Source organism: Helianthus annuus, chromosome 1 (assembly GCF_002127325.2).
Source record: "Helianthus annuus cultivar XRQ/B chromosome 1, HanXRQr2.0-SUNRISE, whole genome shotgun sequence".
Taxonomy (NCBI): Eukaryota; Viridiplantae; Streptophyta; class Magnoliopsida; order Asterales; family Asteraceae; genus Helianthus; species Helianthus annuus.
This window is the reverse complement of record NC_035433.2, coordinates 54,726,870-54,744,347: the sequence shown is the minus strand read 5'-3', so window position 1 is coordinate 54,744,347 and position 17,478 is coordinate 54,726,870. Positions and strand designations below refer to the sequence as shown.

At 36.1% G+C, this 17,478-nt stretch overlaps 1 protein-coding gene and 1 non-coding gene across 4 annotated transcripts; both read right to left on the bottom strand.

Annotated features, from left to right (window-relative positions):
• Nucleotides 1-784: 784 nt before the first annotated feature.
• LOC118483172 lies at nucleotides 785-891 on the bottom strand. The gene has a single exon (XR_004869779.1). It is a non-coding gene; the product is annotated as a U6 spliceosomal RNA (small nuclear RNA).
• A 6,094-nt stretch (nucleotides 892-6,985) lies between these two features.
• LOC110885420 (phosphomethylpyrimidine synthase, chloroplastic) lies at nucleotides 6,986-13,501 on the bottom strand. 3 transcript variants are annotated; one of them, XR_002562168.2, is made up of 7 exons: nucleotides 13,391-13,501; nucleotides 11,693-12,019; nucleotides 10,243-10,370; nucleotides 9,269-10,095; nucleotides 7,849-8,531; nucleotides 7,480-7,570; nucleotides 6,986-7,304 (listed from the first exon to the last, which is right to left on the bottom strand). XR_002562168.2 is itself a non-coding variant. In XM_022133116.2 (6 exons), exons 2-5 carry the CDS (start codon nucleotides 12,001-12,003, stop codon nucleotides 7,851-7,853), a joined length of 1,947 nt encoding a protein of 648 aa, XP_021988808.1. In that variant the 5' UTR covers nucleotides 12,004-12,019; nucleotides 13,391-13,501; the 3' UTR covers nucleotides 7,347-7,570; nucleotides 7,849-7,850. The 3 variants fall into 3 exon arrangements, 2 of the variants coding, with proteins under 2 accessions (XP_021988808.1, XP_035834990.1); XM_022133116.2 differs by lacking the exon at nucleotides 6,986-7,304 and having other exon boundaries at nucleotides 7,347-7,570; XM_035979097.1 differs by lacking the exon at nucleotides 6,986-7,304 and having other exon boundaries at nucleotides 7,347-7,570; nucleotides 13,315-13,455.
• Between the last annotated feature and the right edge of the window lie 3,977 nt (nucleotides 13,502-17,478).

The following is a 17,478-nucleotide window of genomic DNA, read 5'->3' as shown; positions in this document are numbered from 1 at the left end:
GACTAAAGCCCTGGTTGGTAGGTTTGCTACGGCAGAACGAGCCTCGCAAGTTAAGTTTTTTCTGAAAGACACGGTTAATTTTGATATGTCGAGCGCCGTTTTCAATAAGGAAGTTTGCTCTCTTAGTTAATTTTGACAAGCGAGGAATAATGCTTTATAGGTTAAGCAAACAAACTTAACTTGGATTGTGTAAGTTTGAAGTCACATTCAACTGTTTAAGATAGCTAAATAGTTGTTAAATTCTCATACGTATCAGTTTGAAATGTGTTGTGCTTTGTTGGGATGACATGAGTATTGAGATGAAGTGTCCACACATGGAACTGACTTAAAGATTGAAAAATGCAGGTAAGAAGTTTAAATAGATGGCTTAGAAGTTATATGGGTCAAAGTGAGTGTTTTACTTGAAAATATGAAGGATGGAGTTGATGACCCGGCATGCCCAACATTACAGGGGAAACCCATCACCTTAGTATATGTTAGCTTTGTTTGTCACGTTCATATAATTTTGTGTAATTTGACTCTATTTTATTTCTTTGTGTTCATAGGTTCATTCATGCTGTTACAATATAATACATCAACGTAACCCGTCCACCGGACGGATATTAAACTAGTTGATATATTGTTTAAGTCCATAATAACTAAGTTAGTTTCAGTGATTATAGACTATACTTATTTCTTTCATTGATTGAATTTCATTACAGTATCAATGTTTAAAGACTATAATTATCTTGGATCAATTAAGTGTAGTAGATGGTTTTAAGTTGATTACTTATTTTTTTGGAATGGAAATTTGGACCATTTCTCGATTTGTGCGTGTCATCCTTGCGCAGGGGCCGGCCATGCTAATCTTCTCTGTAATATTCCAAATTTATCGGATATCCCGAAGGGAGTTGAGTCCCAAGTATTAAATATGATTAGGCTATGCGATGCGATGTGGAAAGGGCCCCACTCTTTTTCTCTCTCACACCCGCAACCCCCTCTTTGGCGTCTCTGTTTTGGTGTTATAATTATGAGAGCCAAGGTAGTAAGTAATTTTAGTCTATGATAGAATGTGATTCTCTTAACCCGACCCGCTTTGACCTTAACCATCTTGGATCCCCCACTTCCTTTTAGCCAACCCGTTAATAGCCCCCATTGACAAAAGGTCCTGGATCCGCCAGTGCTCAAAAGTCAGGAAAATAATTTTGTCATTTCACTATGTACACATTTTTCTTGATTAGTATGCCACATTTTGGTTCTTTTTTTATAAACCATTCTATGTATGCCTTTGTGGTCGTTAACGAGAGCAATCGGCAGACCCAGTCTCTCTTGGAATCCTGAATATGCTAATAATTGTACTAATCCACATTTGTCTCTCTCCCGGTACTAGTTGCGGTAATGGGAAAGGTTCAAATGAGAAATATCTTAAGTGATCGTGGAAGCTGTGGAGCTTTGTAAAGAAGTAGGAACCCCCATCGTTACCATACGTACGACTGTCACCGCATACGGCTCGCACAAAGACTCCTAAATTCACCCCGAGCCTTTTCTTCCACCTCTCCTCTCCAATCCTCAATCAAACTTGCATTCCCCAGGCGCTTTGAAATAGGGGTCTTTCCTTCGCCTATCGTATGTATCGGCTTGGCTTCATACTGAACCAAGGAGGCATTCTGGCGGGCGCATGCGTGTAGGAAGGCCGACGACTATATAAGCTAAAAGACTATGACTACAAGCCAAGCCGAAAGCTACTCGCTTCTATTCTCGTTGGGATTGGATATGGATGGGGAATCTATAGATTGTAGTAGTTCGCCAATCTCTCTAACTAATATACGATACAATTGAACTTCACGGTGTGACAACTGGCACAAAACCGGTAATTTTCGTACTATTTTAATAATTAATTATTTCCTGCAATTATGTGCTTAGACGTCAAGATTACATGCTTACTTGCTTTACATATGAATTCATGCATGTTTTATACTTCAAATATTGCATTGTGCATTACATTTAGCGTTGCGTCGGAACGACTAGTAAACTCACCGGTAAGACAAGCTGCGTCAGCACGACTGCAGAATACAATCAGACAATAGATTTAGGGCCTAGATGTAGGTCCAACATCAAAAATACATTAAAACCCAAGTGTAGGAACAAGGGTTAACATAAACACTTTCCGGAAGTTAAAACAAGCACAAAAAGTATCCGAAACGCACCAAAAATGCAAATTTCTGTAGAAAAACAGCAAAAACAACAATTTAACCATAAAATAACATGCAAACTTTATGTTTTAGTGTCCAGAATAACTTGTAAAGTGTCAGGAATGAAACTGTCACAAAAGGTACTTCATACCTTATAAAACTGCACTATTTAGCACTTTAACGAACCGATAACCGAACGAATAACCAGACACTACCCATAACACCAAAAATAGACTAGAAGCATTGTTTTTATGATTTAATGCTAGTTATGGTGATAAAACACCTTAAAAATCAAAAGAACACATAAACACACTTAATTTCATCATAAACCTTCTAACTTACACTTATAACCTTTAACTTCCAAAATTACAATTTACCCCCCCCCCTCATTTGAAACCGGCCCCAAGTGGACCCCACAACCTTTTCATTAAAATATTTCATATGTTTGCAAGGTATTGGACATGTTAACTCTTGGACAATCTTATGTTGGAAAGATAATATAAGAGACCTTATGTGAATAAACAAGCTCATTTCAACAACTTACCAATTTCATCTCCTTCCTCCTTTCTCTCTAACTCACGGCCACACCACAACCACCCTACATCCACCATTTTTACTTCTATACCAAGCAATCTAAGGGTATACAAGGGTGCACAAGGATGATCTAAGAAGGTTTGGAGCACAAGAAGTGAAAGGACCACCTTGTGGAGCTTTTAACCTCTCATCTTCTTCTATTTTCATCTTCTTTTTGTTTGTGCCACTTCCCTAACCACTAGAGCTTGTAGTAAGCCTTCTAAAAACTATTTTACTTCATGTTATTAGAATGTACAAGTCACACCATCAAAGAAGCTAAACTTTAAATGATGGTAACATAAAGATCTAACATAATCTAAGTGAAATCAAGTTGTTTGATGTATGTGATGAAGTTGTGAATGTTGAATCTTGTGTTTTTAGTTAGATCCATCATGTTAAAGCTTGTTAGAAGCTTAGATCTAGAAAGTTTAAGCATGGATCTTGAAAGATCCATGATGAAACTTGATGATGAACATAAAGATCTTCAAATGAACATAAAAATGGTTTTAGAATATGTTGTTCATGGTTTTGAAACCCTAAAACTTATGGATGGTTTATTTAGTAAGTTAAAGTTTAATAAAAAGTTTGTTAAAAGTTAACAAGAACACTTGTTTTTGGAATATTCATGTATGTAAAGTGTAGATCTAAAAGACTACACATTTTTAACAAAAATCAAGTTCATCATAAGGTTTCACATGATGAAATTAGTGTATGTAACTTGTGATGTTGTTGGAAATTGATTTTAGTGATGAAAAGAAAATAAACACATGTTTGAAAACACGGGAAACCTCCATTTTTAGGGGAAACTAGGTCAAAAGTTTTATAAAATTTTGACAATTAGAAAAATATAAGTTTTGGTGAAACTTATTCCCCAAAAATTCACCTAAAAATATTTACTAAGATTTCCTGATTTTTGTACAAAATTACAAGCTAAGAAATAAGGATTTCTCCAAGTTAAAATCAATATTAAGTATGTACATTTTTAGGGAAAATATATATATTTAGTGATCACCAATTTTTGTGCTAAGTGTATATTACGTGTATTATATGTAGTAGTGTATTAGGAACTTGAAAATACACTAAATACTCCCAAGGAGTATAAATACCAAAATATACATAAAAACATACAAGGAAATATTTATGAATATATATACAAGAATTACCCATGAAAAGGGTATTTGAACAATAAACAAAAAATATATATATTAACATAAATATATTCCTCAAACATATGGACTTGGACAAATAATGGACACCTTTGGACATAACTATATATTTGGACAAATATATATAATTGTTACCAAGTATTGGAAATTATACAAAATTCGGGTAAATGACAAATATATATATATATATATATATATATATATATATATTACAAGCATGATGAAATATACATATACATATAATATATATATATATATATATTTCAAACAAACCTTAAAAATATATTATTTTTAAGAAATACAATTTCTGAAAAGTATTAAAAATCAAAATACTGATTTTTGACAAATAATGTAAAATACACTAGTATTTACACCTAAATACAAGTATACTTTCCTAAGTATACCTATACAAAAAAAATATTGAAAATATTGTTTAACAAACTACTTATATTTATTTTTGAAAAGTAATATAAGTACCATATTTTGGACAAGTTAAAAATATGGATTATTTTTAACACAAACCGTTTCTCAAACCCTACATGTACAAATATATATTTTTGGGAAGTAAAATATATATTTCAAGTGAATAATACAAATTCAAATTACAATGACGGGACGAACGGGCAAAGGGTAGTTGCACGGTACCCCTGACCGCGGAAGGGATCTCCCTTCCCAGTTCACCACCCGACAAGGATCCCTGGCGGCAAATACCCATAGCCATCAAAGAGGGGTAAGAAACATGTTTCAAACCCGAGACCTCGAGTGTCCTCGGTCCGGCTTTAAAGCGGGTGTCGGTGGCCACCAAAGTGGCACTAATGGGAATTGAACTTGGGTCTCCATTGGAGAACCCAAGTCACTCCACCACTAGGCCACTTCGGACGAACGGGCAAGACCCTCACAAATGATGAACGTACACAAAACAAAACAAATACATAAACTAAAGATGGTGACTTATACATAGTGTGTTACAAATCTAGTGATTAACATATATAGAACACATATAGGTTACGACGCCTACAAGACAAGCTCGGTGAAGTTTACGACGCAGGATACGCAAATCTGTGAGTTCATGTCCCCAATTTTAAACATTTTCTTGTTTTCTAAACTTGGGGAAAATACATGTACTATGGTATGTAGAAACAAAACTAAGGAATGACGTATAGATCATGTGACGAATATGGTGAGACTTAAGCACCATTAATCAACTATATACCTAGACCGCGGAACAAAAGGTTAGATCTAATGGGTTTTAGGCAACCACACTCTAGGCCACGTTCTACCTAGAGTGCTTTTGTGTCTCGAGTCGTAAATCGATAGAAAAATGCCTATGGTTTGGATGCTTCCTATGTCGTGACAAATGCTAATGTCCTAGCTAAACATTAAGGATCTGAATTTCCTTACATTTATGCAATACATTTTCAAGTACATTTTACGAATACATACCATGATTCTTACAACAAATACTTATATGTAAAACTGCATGAATTCATACCAACTTTTGTTGACGATTTTCCAAAACTTACACGTATTTCAGGGAACTAAGTAGATGTATGCGCGGTCTCCTTGCCCAAGATGGTCGTTTATGTTTCAAGTTATTATGTGTCGATGCTCCATCGCCACTTTTGTAGGATTTGTTTGTTATATCCCGCCTCTTTGCGGAGATATAATGAACAAAACCTTGATATTTGTTATTGAAATGATGTTGTAGACTTTTCAAACAATTATCTTACGTGTGTTGTAAACTTTAAACTTAACTTTTGTTATGGATATTAAACTATCAATGGCAATATGGAGTTGTTTTTCATTCATGTAGTATGTTTACTTATCGTATGCAATGAGAACCTTTTAGGTCACACCTTGTGCTTCAACCTTAGAAAGGGGTGTGACACATGGAACGGCCAAAGGAGCTTCGCTCGGTTGGCCTTCCACACACACAAACAAAAAGAGTTGTTCATGTTCGTTTTAGTTGAACTTAACGAGATCGTCATAACATAAATACAGTGAGTCAAGCTCAAGCATAGAAAGACTCGACTCGAATTCATGTTCAGCCTTTCAAGCCCACTCTAATATATTAAGATTGAAACGTGAATTCTTATTGAGTTATTTAAGTTTAAACTAAGAATTCGTTCAAATCAAATTTGATCAAGTTCCCATATTCAGCTTGATCTAGTTCAAGCATAGTATTAGTTAGTTACTTATTGACATTTTATCAATTGCCAACGACTTAACGTACTGTGGTAGTTATGATTTATGCATCAAGGTTCCGTTAGTTTACAATTTATGTTCTTTTTTTTAAAGAAGGGATCAATAAAAGCCTATTAGATGGAAAATAAAAATTTGTAACTAGTATAGTTTAATTGTTGTCTAAATTAAGTGGATATTCAATTTGGATCCTTCATTGCCTAATTACCCAACATAACTAAAGTCAACATATTATTCTTGGTTGTACAATAGAGTTTTGTTTTTAGTAAGTGGCCTTTGGCCCAATGATACTAATTTGGTGACAATATAGACTTATTTGGGTTGGGCTTTTCTTCAAGGAGTCAAATATATATAAAATCTGTATAACAACCGTACTCAATAAATAAATGTGTAAAATTTGTATACATAGCCCAAATTTAATTGGGTTAAACATGTGAAAAGTCATCCAAAATGCATACATGATACACAATACATAAAACATCCTAAAAGTTTGTTGTTTAATATTCCATTATCATGGTAACATTATAGGTTTTAAAACCATATTATGTGCAATGTAAAATTCAAGAAAGAAAAGACAAAAAGAAAGTGTTTTACATGTTTTGACATGTAGGGGCTGTTTGATAGCCTTTAAATGGTCATTAAGAGGCTATCTTTTAATGGAACCATTTTACCAATGAGAAGGTAGAAGAATGTGACATGTGATAATTTACCATTCAGAGGTTACCTCTTAACCATTCAGACTTGAGATTACCTCTTATTCATTCAGAGGTTTTAAACCATTAAGAGGTAGCATCTGAATGGTCATTAAGAGGCTACCAAACAGCCCCGTAATAAACTCTGTTGACATATTACCCACCTATTTTGTCACCTCTATAATCAACTCTCTAGTGTCCGTTTTGAGGACGAGTCTTTTTCATAAATGAACATTCATTAGCCACTTCAATGACAAAAGAAGAACTAGATATCGTTTTCGATTCATAAGAACGACCAACCTCATCAAATAAACCGAATTGCAATTCGTAATCACTTGGCCAACAACGAGACACCAAAGCACGAGATCATCGTCCTTGCGCAACTACAGAAAGCAACAAAAAAAAAGCACTCTCCCTACGCAGGTATTATCCTGTTCAGGTTCTAAGGGACTTTCTCAGCCTGAAAGTGCCGCCAGCATCTCTGCCCGAAACGGGCGGTGCTGAAGCAGATTCGGACACCCCCGGTGCGTATCTTATGTCAATACCATGAAACCAACACAACATCATATTAACTTACAAAAATCAAGATAAGCGTTTTTTTGCAACCACAACTGAAAATCAAAGGATACATACGTTCGGCCTTTTATTCTTCACAAACTTAAACTATGTACTTACCTACATCTTGAAAGTGAGGGTTTTGAACCTCGGTCCATGCTAGGCCGATCTTGCACGTACTCCAAGGCGGTCTTTCATGTTCACATACGCCCTGTATGTGTATAATTAAGAGAAACCAATCAATATCTTTATGTTTGTATATGAGTTGTGCTAAGCATACATTATTCATTTTTACTAAACGTACCCCCTTGTTAAATCAATAGCCATACGGGCGGTATAGTACCATTCGTATATGGCCCAAATAGTTAATTTAAAAAAAAAAAAACTAAAATCCCTCAAATAAATAAGGGGTGCATTGAGTAATATGGGGTACGTTTAGCCCGCCCCATGTTTATTAACCGTTATTCAACGATAAGATGTTCAACTAACCTTTATTTCTTCACAGCATTGATGTAGGCTTCCGGCAAGTAAATTTCACCGCCAGCCTCGCCATGCTGTTCACCACTAACGGTCTTTTTAGCCGCCTGAAACGCAGCACTCATCGCATCCATCCCTTGTTGAACCGCCTCTTCAGCACTCCCATACCCATGTTCTTCAGCATATTTCCTCACATCTTCAGTTATCTTCATTGAACAAAACTTAGGCCCACACATGGAACAGAAATGGGCCACTTTTGCGCCATCGGATGGTAACGTTTCATCATGGAATGATGTGGCGGTCATCGGGTCCAACGACAAAGCAAACTGGTCTAACCACCTGAACTCGAACCGGGCTTTGCTAAGTGCATCATCCCAAGCTTGAGCATGTGGGTGACCTTTGGCTAAGTCGGCTGCATGAGCCGCTATTTTGTATGATATAACGCCAGTTTTGACATCGTCACGGTTGGGTAGACCAAGGTGTTCTTTTGGTGTGACGTAACATAGGAGTGCAGTTCCTAAGGCTCCAATGTTGGCTGCACCAATGGCTGAGGTTATGTGATCATACCCTGGTGCGATATCGGTGGTTAAGGGTCCAAGCGTGTAGAATGGTGCTTCGTTGCACCATTCGAGCTGCTTTTGCATGTTTTCAGGGATTTTGTGCATTGGGATATGGCCCGGACCTTCGTTCATGACCTAAAATTTTCAAAAAAAAAAAAAAACATATAATGTTATCAGTTTGTAAAAGAGGGAAATTTATACATCATTGCTTATAAATGGGTCGATTTCGGCTGCGTTTCTTTTCTTTGAAGGAAAAATTAAAAAAAAAAAGGTTAAAATGGGAACCTCAAAATGACTAGATGTCACCCAAACTGTATTTTTAGGGCATACAATCTTGTAAATTTTAGTGTTCAAAGGTTTGGCTAACATTATTGTAATAATATTTTGTTTTATTAATTATAACTATTAATACATTATTTTGACCCGTTACACAACCTGTCCATCTTTTTGCCTCTACTCCTGAGTATGATTCTTAAATATAATCAGATAATAGCAAAAACGCGAAAAAAAAGTATGTGTGTGCATGCAAGAGTGTCAATGATGGCGGGTTGACGGGTATCGGGTTGGCAAGTTGAATCTTTGAACCCGAACACGGCCCATATACTTACCTCAAAGGTATCGACCTAAACCCAGTCACACTTAAAAATCTTGTAACTTGAACATGACCCGTTTAACCCATTTATCTAAACAAGTCATCTAGGTTGGCAGGTTGTAATTAAGTTCTAAACGTGTTAAACGGGTTGGTCGGTCAAATGGGTCATAAACAGGTTGACGCGTCGACATGTTTGATTAAATAATAATTTAACCCAAAGTTTAACTAAAAATGTCAACCCGAACACGAGCCTTCATCAAACGACATGAAAGAACCATACCTGTACGTCCTTCTCCCAAGCTCTTCGGGTCAACTCGCCTTGAGTCAACAACTCAGCAAACTGAGCCGTATCATTAGCATCATAAATCGATCCGGGCCTCAACCCATCACCAATAGACAAAGCAATATCATACTGGTTACAAATATCAAGAATATCATCCCAATGATCATAAGCAAAATTCTCCTTATGGTAAGCCAAACACCATTTCGCATGAATCGACCCGCCCCTAGAAACAATCCCTGTCATCCGCTTAGCCGTTAAGGGGATATACCGCAACAAAACACCCGCATGAATCGTGAAATAATCGACCCCTTGTTCCGCCTGTTCGATCAATGTCTCACGAAACACCTCCCAAGTCAAATTCTCAGCAATGCCGTTGACTTTTTCTAAGGCTTGGTAAATGGGTACGGTCCCAACCGGAACCGACGAGTTACGGAGGATCCATTCACGGGTTTCATGAATGTGTCGACCCGTGGATAGATCCATGATAGTATCCGCTCCCCACATTGTGGCCCATTGAAGTTTGCTGACTTCTTCTTCTATTGAACTTACAACAGCTGAGTTACCTATGTTTGCGTTGACTTTGACCAAGAAGTTTCTTCCAACAATCATAGGTTCAAGTTCTAGATGTTTTTTGTTTGAAGGAATGATTGCACGACCACGTGCGACTTCGGATCTCACGAATTCAGGGTCCAGATTCTCGCGGGTCGCACAGTAGACCATTTCTTCGGTTATGATCCCTTGCTTCGCGTAGTACATTTGGGTGTATCTTGGTGGGGTTGATCTTTCCCTCCTGTCTATCCAATCCTTGCGTAATTTCGGGAGTCCTGTAGTGGGTCGAAACGGGTCATTTTTAGTAAGAGTTGAAACCAGGCTAGTCGGATTGGTTTCAAATACTTTTTTGTACCTTTTATTACCTTAGTTGTAAGATACTAAGGTAATAAAAATGTATGATTTGGATATTTAGTGCGTACCGACTTTTGGGCTTATGTTTTGTGGACCGCTTGTGTCATAAGTATCAAAATGTGGTTCGTCCCCTGCCAGGTGGACACGTCGAAATGGAACTCTAAGAACGTTACCAGATTCCTCATGAACTACTTCCCTGTACAACAATTTAACGTAGGATATCAGTTCCACATTTACAAACTTACAATCATATTTCAACTCATTTCCATAGGAATTGGTCGGTTACGATTATGTTATATCTCTTACAAGTAAAACTGATTTAAAAAAAAAAAAGAAAGAAAAAAAAAACATGTCGAAAGTCTCCCAAAATGCATATTTCAATACACAAAATGTCCTAAACCATTTTATTCCGAATAAATATATTATTATTGCTCATATATACTATATAGAATGTAGTAGTTGTGTTTGACAAGCTTGTTACTGTTATAAAGTGGCATTTACTCTAAAAACTTAGAACGAACCCAAGTCAACCCGTCTATTGTCACACGTTTGACCCGTTTCCCATCCTATACACAAAATTATGAGCCTTTATATAGGTTTGGCAAAAGTAGTTGGAGCTGTAGTCTCGGGTTTTTTTCACATAAGATTTACCTTATAGAAATTAAAAGTTTTACGTTCATTATTGATCGGTGCATTTTATATACACTTAATTGCATATTAATTATTTATTAAAATGCGTTGGTTATACTATAAGTTTTTGAATCTTATAGTTTCCAGATAAAAAATACTATAATGATGAATTAATAAGATGAAGCTTAAATGAAATCTCAAATTATGAAACTGAGATCACAATTCAACCCTATAGACTAGAGTTTCTATCATGATTAAACAAAATTGAAAACTATCTATCATGATTAATTGCAATGCAGGAAAACCAAATATTGAAAGAATATATAATTACTGAACTAGAGAGATACTAGATTGGCTCACCTAGAAGATAAAAATAAAAAGAGTAAATTACCTTTTGAGTCCCTGTGTTTTAGTGGTTTTAACCACATGAGTCCAAAATCAAAAACTTTAACACCCTGAGTCCCTAACCGCTCATTTTATAACATTTAGTTAGGGGTCGGACTGGTGTGGGTAAGCACATGAATCATGCTCTTGGTCAATGTTCATATCAATATAAGCTAGCTATGTCTATGTAGCCGAATAAATAGTACTCATCAATTGAGTCTTGCAGCTAAGTAACTAAACCCAAAATCGGAAGTGATTGCTCGCTCCCGTCTTCATAACCTTTAATTCTTTTTGTGTTGTTTGCTTCTTAACTTCATTGCAATTTAGTTTAACGTCGTTTAATTCAACAAACCTCAATCAAATATATGAATTTTACTTTTATGCTCCTTGTGGATACGGTACTCTATTTACCTTAACTAGATAGGTTATTCAGGTTTTTACATAACTTAATGACAGTAAGCTATTATTTTATATAATCGTACCATACTACCATAAGAAAAGTACCTGTATTCCTTTGTGCTTTGTGGGAAACATTGTTCAAAAGATGGAAGTGGAAGAAAATCAGGTGCAGATGGGTCAACTGTGTTCTTCCTTTGCTTAGTCTTTTCTACATTGGTTGACGGCGGGTCAAAGGTCAATGTGGCCCGAGGCACCTTGATGCGTGATGGATGTGCTTCCTTCTTGCGTAAGTTAGCAGTATTGGCATTCACATCGAAAACAGGCAAGAAAACTGTCTTTGAAATCTTTGAGAGTCCAGAATTGTTGACATTTTTAGGCATAACAGATGTAAAATTCGCGACATGAATTGACGCCATCTCTATGTATATGTATCTGCCAAGAGAGTCAAAATTATAGACTATATTACAAAGGATGTGTAATTGTGTATGAATGTTGTAATGTTGACTTCAAATACAAGGAATGTTACTTCTGATCTCGACCTATATTTTTTTTATATATAGGTGAGAATTGCATATATACTCTTTAAACTTTCAAAATTACATATTATTAAGAAATCAAATTTTCAATGTGTAATGTATAACGAATATCAAGCGTAATTTATTAAAATATGTAATTTTGTAAGTTTGAAGAGGGATATATGACATTATCCCCACATATATTGATACTATCTAAAGATAAAATACATAAAATGGACAACATTAATTAACATTAATTTAAAAATATTACAGTTACATTTTTTTTTGAATTTAATGTAAAATTATAGCGCGCGCACACACACATATATATATGTATATATATATATATATATATTTATAATTTCTTTTTTAATATGCTTCTATACCTAATTTAGGGTGGTCGGTATGGCTTGTTTGAGTGGGATCGGTGAATGGTTTCACCGATCGGTGAACCACCCCTAGTGTTTGAATGGTGAGTGGGGAGTAGGAGAGAGGGAGAGAAATCGGTTACTATTCACCGAAGGTGGAGAGGGAGTGATGGAGGAGAGAAGAATTTAATTGAGTGGGTGTTTGAACCATAACTAGTGTTTGAGTAGAAAATTGGGAGTGAGGGGGGGGGGGGAGTTGACATGGCTTTATATTATTGGGTAGAGAAAACTCAAACACCTAACTCACCCCAACCATACCGTCCACCCTATTGTAGTTTTCTATTTATAATTTTTACTTAAAAGATTAATCATAATTTCATCTAGTTTTCGAAAATTAAACTGTTAAATCAGCGAACCAATAAGACAACCGGTTCATAGACCTTCTGGTAATAAAAACATCCATCCTTACATGAAGATCAACATGTTGCATGGGAAAGGTTTTATAAGATATATAAAATGCTAAAAGTTGAAATAGTTGCTTTTCAACAAAATTATGAGCATGTTTATCTCAAAAGTTAGTATACATATTTAAATTAGGTACCAAGTAAATTTAATATATCAATGATAAAAAAAAAAGGTACAAACCATATATAACTCCAGTTAGAATAAATATTTTTGAGAAAGCAGATGGTGTAACATTTAAACTTAATTCAGTAAATTACAAGAATGCTGCTCCTTGCTAAATCATATCTCACGTTTGGTCATAACGTTACATATTTCGTTACGTCTGATGATGATAATTATAATCAAACATAAGTGATCTCGAAATGTACGTTTAGATTACCTCAATGTGTGTGTGTGAGCGTGCGTGCGTGTATGTGTTTGTGTGTGTGTGTGTATGAGAGAGAGAGAGAATGTACCACACGAATCAAGTGATATCGAACGCAGTAGTGATGGATGAAGATGAAGAAGAGTGCAGTGGGTTTTAATAAAGGCGCATAGAAAAACAATAATTTCAGAAAACATTGCTTTTACGCGGGACCGAACTAAATTACAAAAATGTCGTTTTTCTTCTTTTCGCTAGGGTCCCTCCACTTTCAGATATTTCACCAATTATTGTTGAGAAAATTACCATTTTAGCCAAGAATAAAGTCAACTTACCAATTTAGCCAAGTGATGAGTCTTTGGAAGGGCCGTCTCTAATCCCAAGGCGGCTGATGCCTCTTTTTGTTATTTTTTTGTGCCTGCCACTCTCCAATCGACACGTGTAGCAATGATTAATACATCCAGAGTGACGCATGCGAAGCCTCTCATAAGAGGCAAGGTATCCGGCTTGCGTCTGGCTTCCAAGAAAAACTCAGCTTTTAATGCGTCCGTACAAGACCCGTAGGATGAGTCTGTAACGCAACAAAATGTCAGTTTTTCAGACGCATCACATGAGTCGGCGACGCATCCTTCGCGTTTTTGTCAGACCCCATCACATCAGTCGCTGTCACAAATGTTTTGGAAGATCTTGAAGTATTTGCGACGTTTACTATGCGTCGCTAACACATCCAGTAGTAAAAAAATTAACTTTAAGATTCACTCAGTAGTAAAGTAAAATTCACTCGGTAGTAAAACTTTAAGATAAACCGGTATTTAATAAACCAGTAAGTATGGCATGGCACATTTAAAAAAAAAAATTAACTTGGATGCGTTAGCGACGCATAGTAAGTGTCGCAAATACTTCAAGATCTTCCAAAACATGTGTGACAGCGACTGATGTGATGGGGTATGAGTGCGTCGCAAATACTTAAGTTGGATGCGTTAGCGACGCATGGCAAGCGTCGCAAATACTTCAAGATCTTCCACAAGATTTGTGACAGCGACTGATGTGATGGGTCTGACAAAAACGCGAAGGATGCGTCGCCGACTCATGTGATGCGTCTGAAAAACTGACATTTTGTTGCGTTACAGACTCATCCGACGGGTCTTGTACGGACGCATTAAAAGCTGAGTTTTTCTTGGAAGCCAGACGCAAGCCGGATACCTTGCCTCTTATGAGAGGCTTCGCATGCGTCACTCTGGAAGTAAACAATCATTGCTACACGTGTCGATTGGAGAGTGGCAGACGCAAAAAAGGAACAAAAAGAGGCATCAGCCGCCTTGGGATTAGAGACGGTCCTTCCAAAGACGCATCACTTGGCTAAATTGGTAAGTTGACTTTATTCTTGGCTAAAATGGTAATTTTCTCATTATTGTTGCTACATTTAAACTTTATAATTTATAACTAAAATATATAATTTATAAAACCAGTATTGATAGGTAACATCGCATTGCCCGACGAGAAATGTTTTGATCGGTATTTGAATCAGTGTCTTGTGGCGATCCTTGACGATTTGAGGTTTTCTAGGTTAGACATTTAATCAAACTTGAATAAAACAAAATGATTGCAATGATTAGAAATTAGAATATAACCAATTACATGTAAACTAAACTAACATCGACCGACTCAAATAGGGTTGGTGTTGGTCGGTTCACCTTGTAGTGCACTACCAAAAAACACGCCTAGTTCCGACCAAGTTTTTTGTCGGAATTCGGTCAGAAAACGGCGTTTCCAACTAATTTCTGACAAATGGGTCTAGTCGGAAAAAGTCAGGTCGGTAATAGTTTCTGACAAGATTCTGATGATTTTTTCGACAAACTTCCGACTAATTTCTGACTACATTTTTCCGACAAAATTCCGATTAATTTGTAACTACAATTTCCGACATAATTCCGATGATTTTTAACGATCAATTTCCGACCATTTTCCAATTCAAAATAGTAATAGTTTTCCTACTATTTTCCGACCATACTATTTTAATTTAAAAAAAATAATAATATCCTGCTTAAAAAGTTATAAATTCCTATTTACAACATAAATATGATATCATATTCATCTCACATATTTCAACAACAAAATTCAACACCGTTATCCAGTTACAAGATTATCCACAAAAATACGACACCGTTATCAAGTTACAAGATTATCCACAAAAATACGACACCGTTGTCAAATTACAAGTTCCCCACAAAATATGATACGGTTGTCAAATTGGAAGTTCAACCACAAAAGACAATAAACTTAACCTAGACTAGGATGGAGAATTTCCTTGATTACCAAATTGTTTCAATAGCTCGGCAATTTGTCGTTGCATTTCTTCTCTCATTTCTTCTCTCACTTGTTGTTGTGCCTCTTCAACTCGGCTATGCAACATATCCACTTGAAATTGCAAGTTTTGCACCTTCAAAGTTGTTTAAAATACATAATATTAGTAAAAAAATAGAGACAGAAACCAAGCCCAGGTAACTAATTTTGGATCTTAATTTTGGTCAATTTTATGCCATGTTGAGTAGGGCTGCCCGATCAAACTCAATGCAATAACCGAACCCACCAAAAATAATCCAAAACTGCCCATTTTGCAGCCCAATATAACCTGTTCTGGCATTACCTTAGTCTCAAACAAACCCGTCCTAACCCGAACCAAAAATAAACATTTTTTTCTAAATTGGTCTATTCCGACTCGAACCCACCCTGACCCAGCAGCCCGCCTGACTCGAAGCGAACCAAAGTGAAATGAATAAATCATTTGTAATATAAATTATTACTTAACAAAATGATAAAGAATAGAATATATGTTATGTGTAATATAACTGATAACGATATATAATATTATTTATAATAATACCTGCTCTTGTGAGCGCTGGAAGTCAGCATAGGACGCAGACCCGGATGATGATGGCGTGCCATTAACGATGAAACGTGGCATGGATCCGAAGATCCTATCCCAAATCCACTCCTTCCCTGAGCACGCTCCCACAAATCAGCATCACCGACCGGATGTAGCAAGACGTCTTCCCTGTACTTCTCGACCATGGATCTCTCGTATGCCTCCTACAATATATAAAAACACGGTTGCTATTATACTAAAAGTTAAAACAATAAATATACAAAAAAATATACAGTATCTTACATATGCTAATCTGGATCTAGTTGTACAAAACTCAGCCCCCTCCAAGCTTTCATCAAACAATCCGTCCCAAAAATCTTTCTTGGACTCTTTAGTAAGATGGGTTGCAAGGAAGAGTTCCCTAAATGTGGGTGGCCAGCCTAATGCTCGTTCCTAGAAAACATAATTCAAAGTAAAAACAATCACTGAAGTTTATAAATATTTGTAAACTATGTTCATATTTAATCAGTTGGTTAAAAAAGCAAAAGCAAAAGCAACATGCAAAACTTTGAGAAAACTCACTGTTTTTTTTTTTTTTTGAATTTTAATAACATCAAAACTCAAAGGTACAAAATAATGAAGTTTTAGAGATAAAAAAATAAAGCAACAAGCAAAACTTTGAAAATACTCTCAGACTCTTTTCTAAATTTTAATAACTACAGTTAGCTTACCAAGATGATGCGGTGTTCATCATAGCCCCTGGACCCCCCCCTGTATGTCGAGATATCACATCGTCATTGTCAACTTTCTTACGGTTATTTCACCCTTTCTCGGACTTCTTTCGCCAAGCCTCTGTGTTCCAACCCTATAAAAGAGTAGAAATACATGTATGATAATATAAAAAGGAGTAAATTATAATAAAAACAATAATGTATTAACTCACTTACCATGCACAACTTATCCCAAACATCAAGGTGCACAAAGCGAGGAGGAAATTTACGCATTGCTTCAAAATCAAGCCTATCATCTGGGAAATCATGCCCAGCTACCCTAGCCTTCTTTGTTGATTCCTTTCGGTAATCCGACATTATGTCTGCGAAACGACGCTTTAGCACATTCTCGAATCCTTCTCTAATGGCTTCATCATTTGCTTGATCCCAATTATAACGTGTCTTAAAAAAGTATAAGTTATTAATATAAACTTAAAACAAAATAGGATAATATATAAAAATCACTAACTGATGTAGTACCCTAAATCGATCAAACATGCGGTCAACTAGTTCCGTAGGGACTTCTCTGTATGTTGCCCAAGCTCT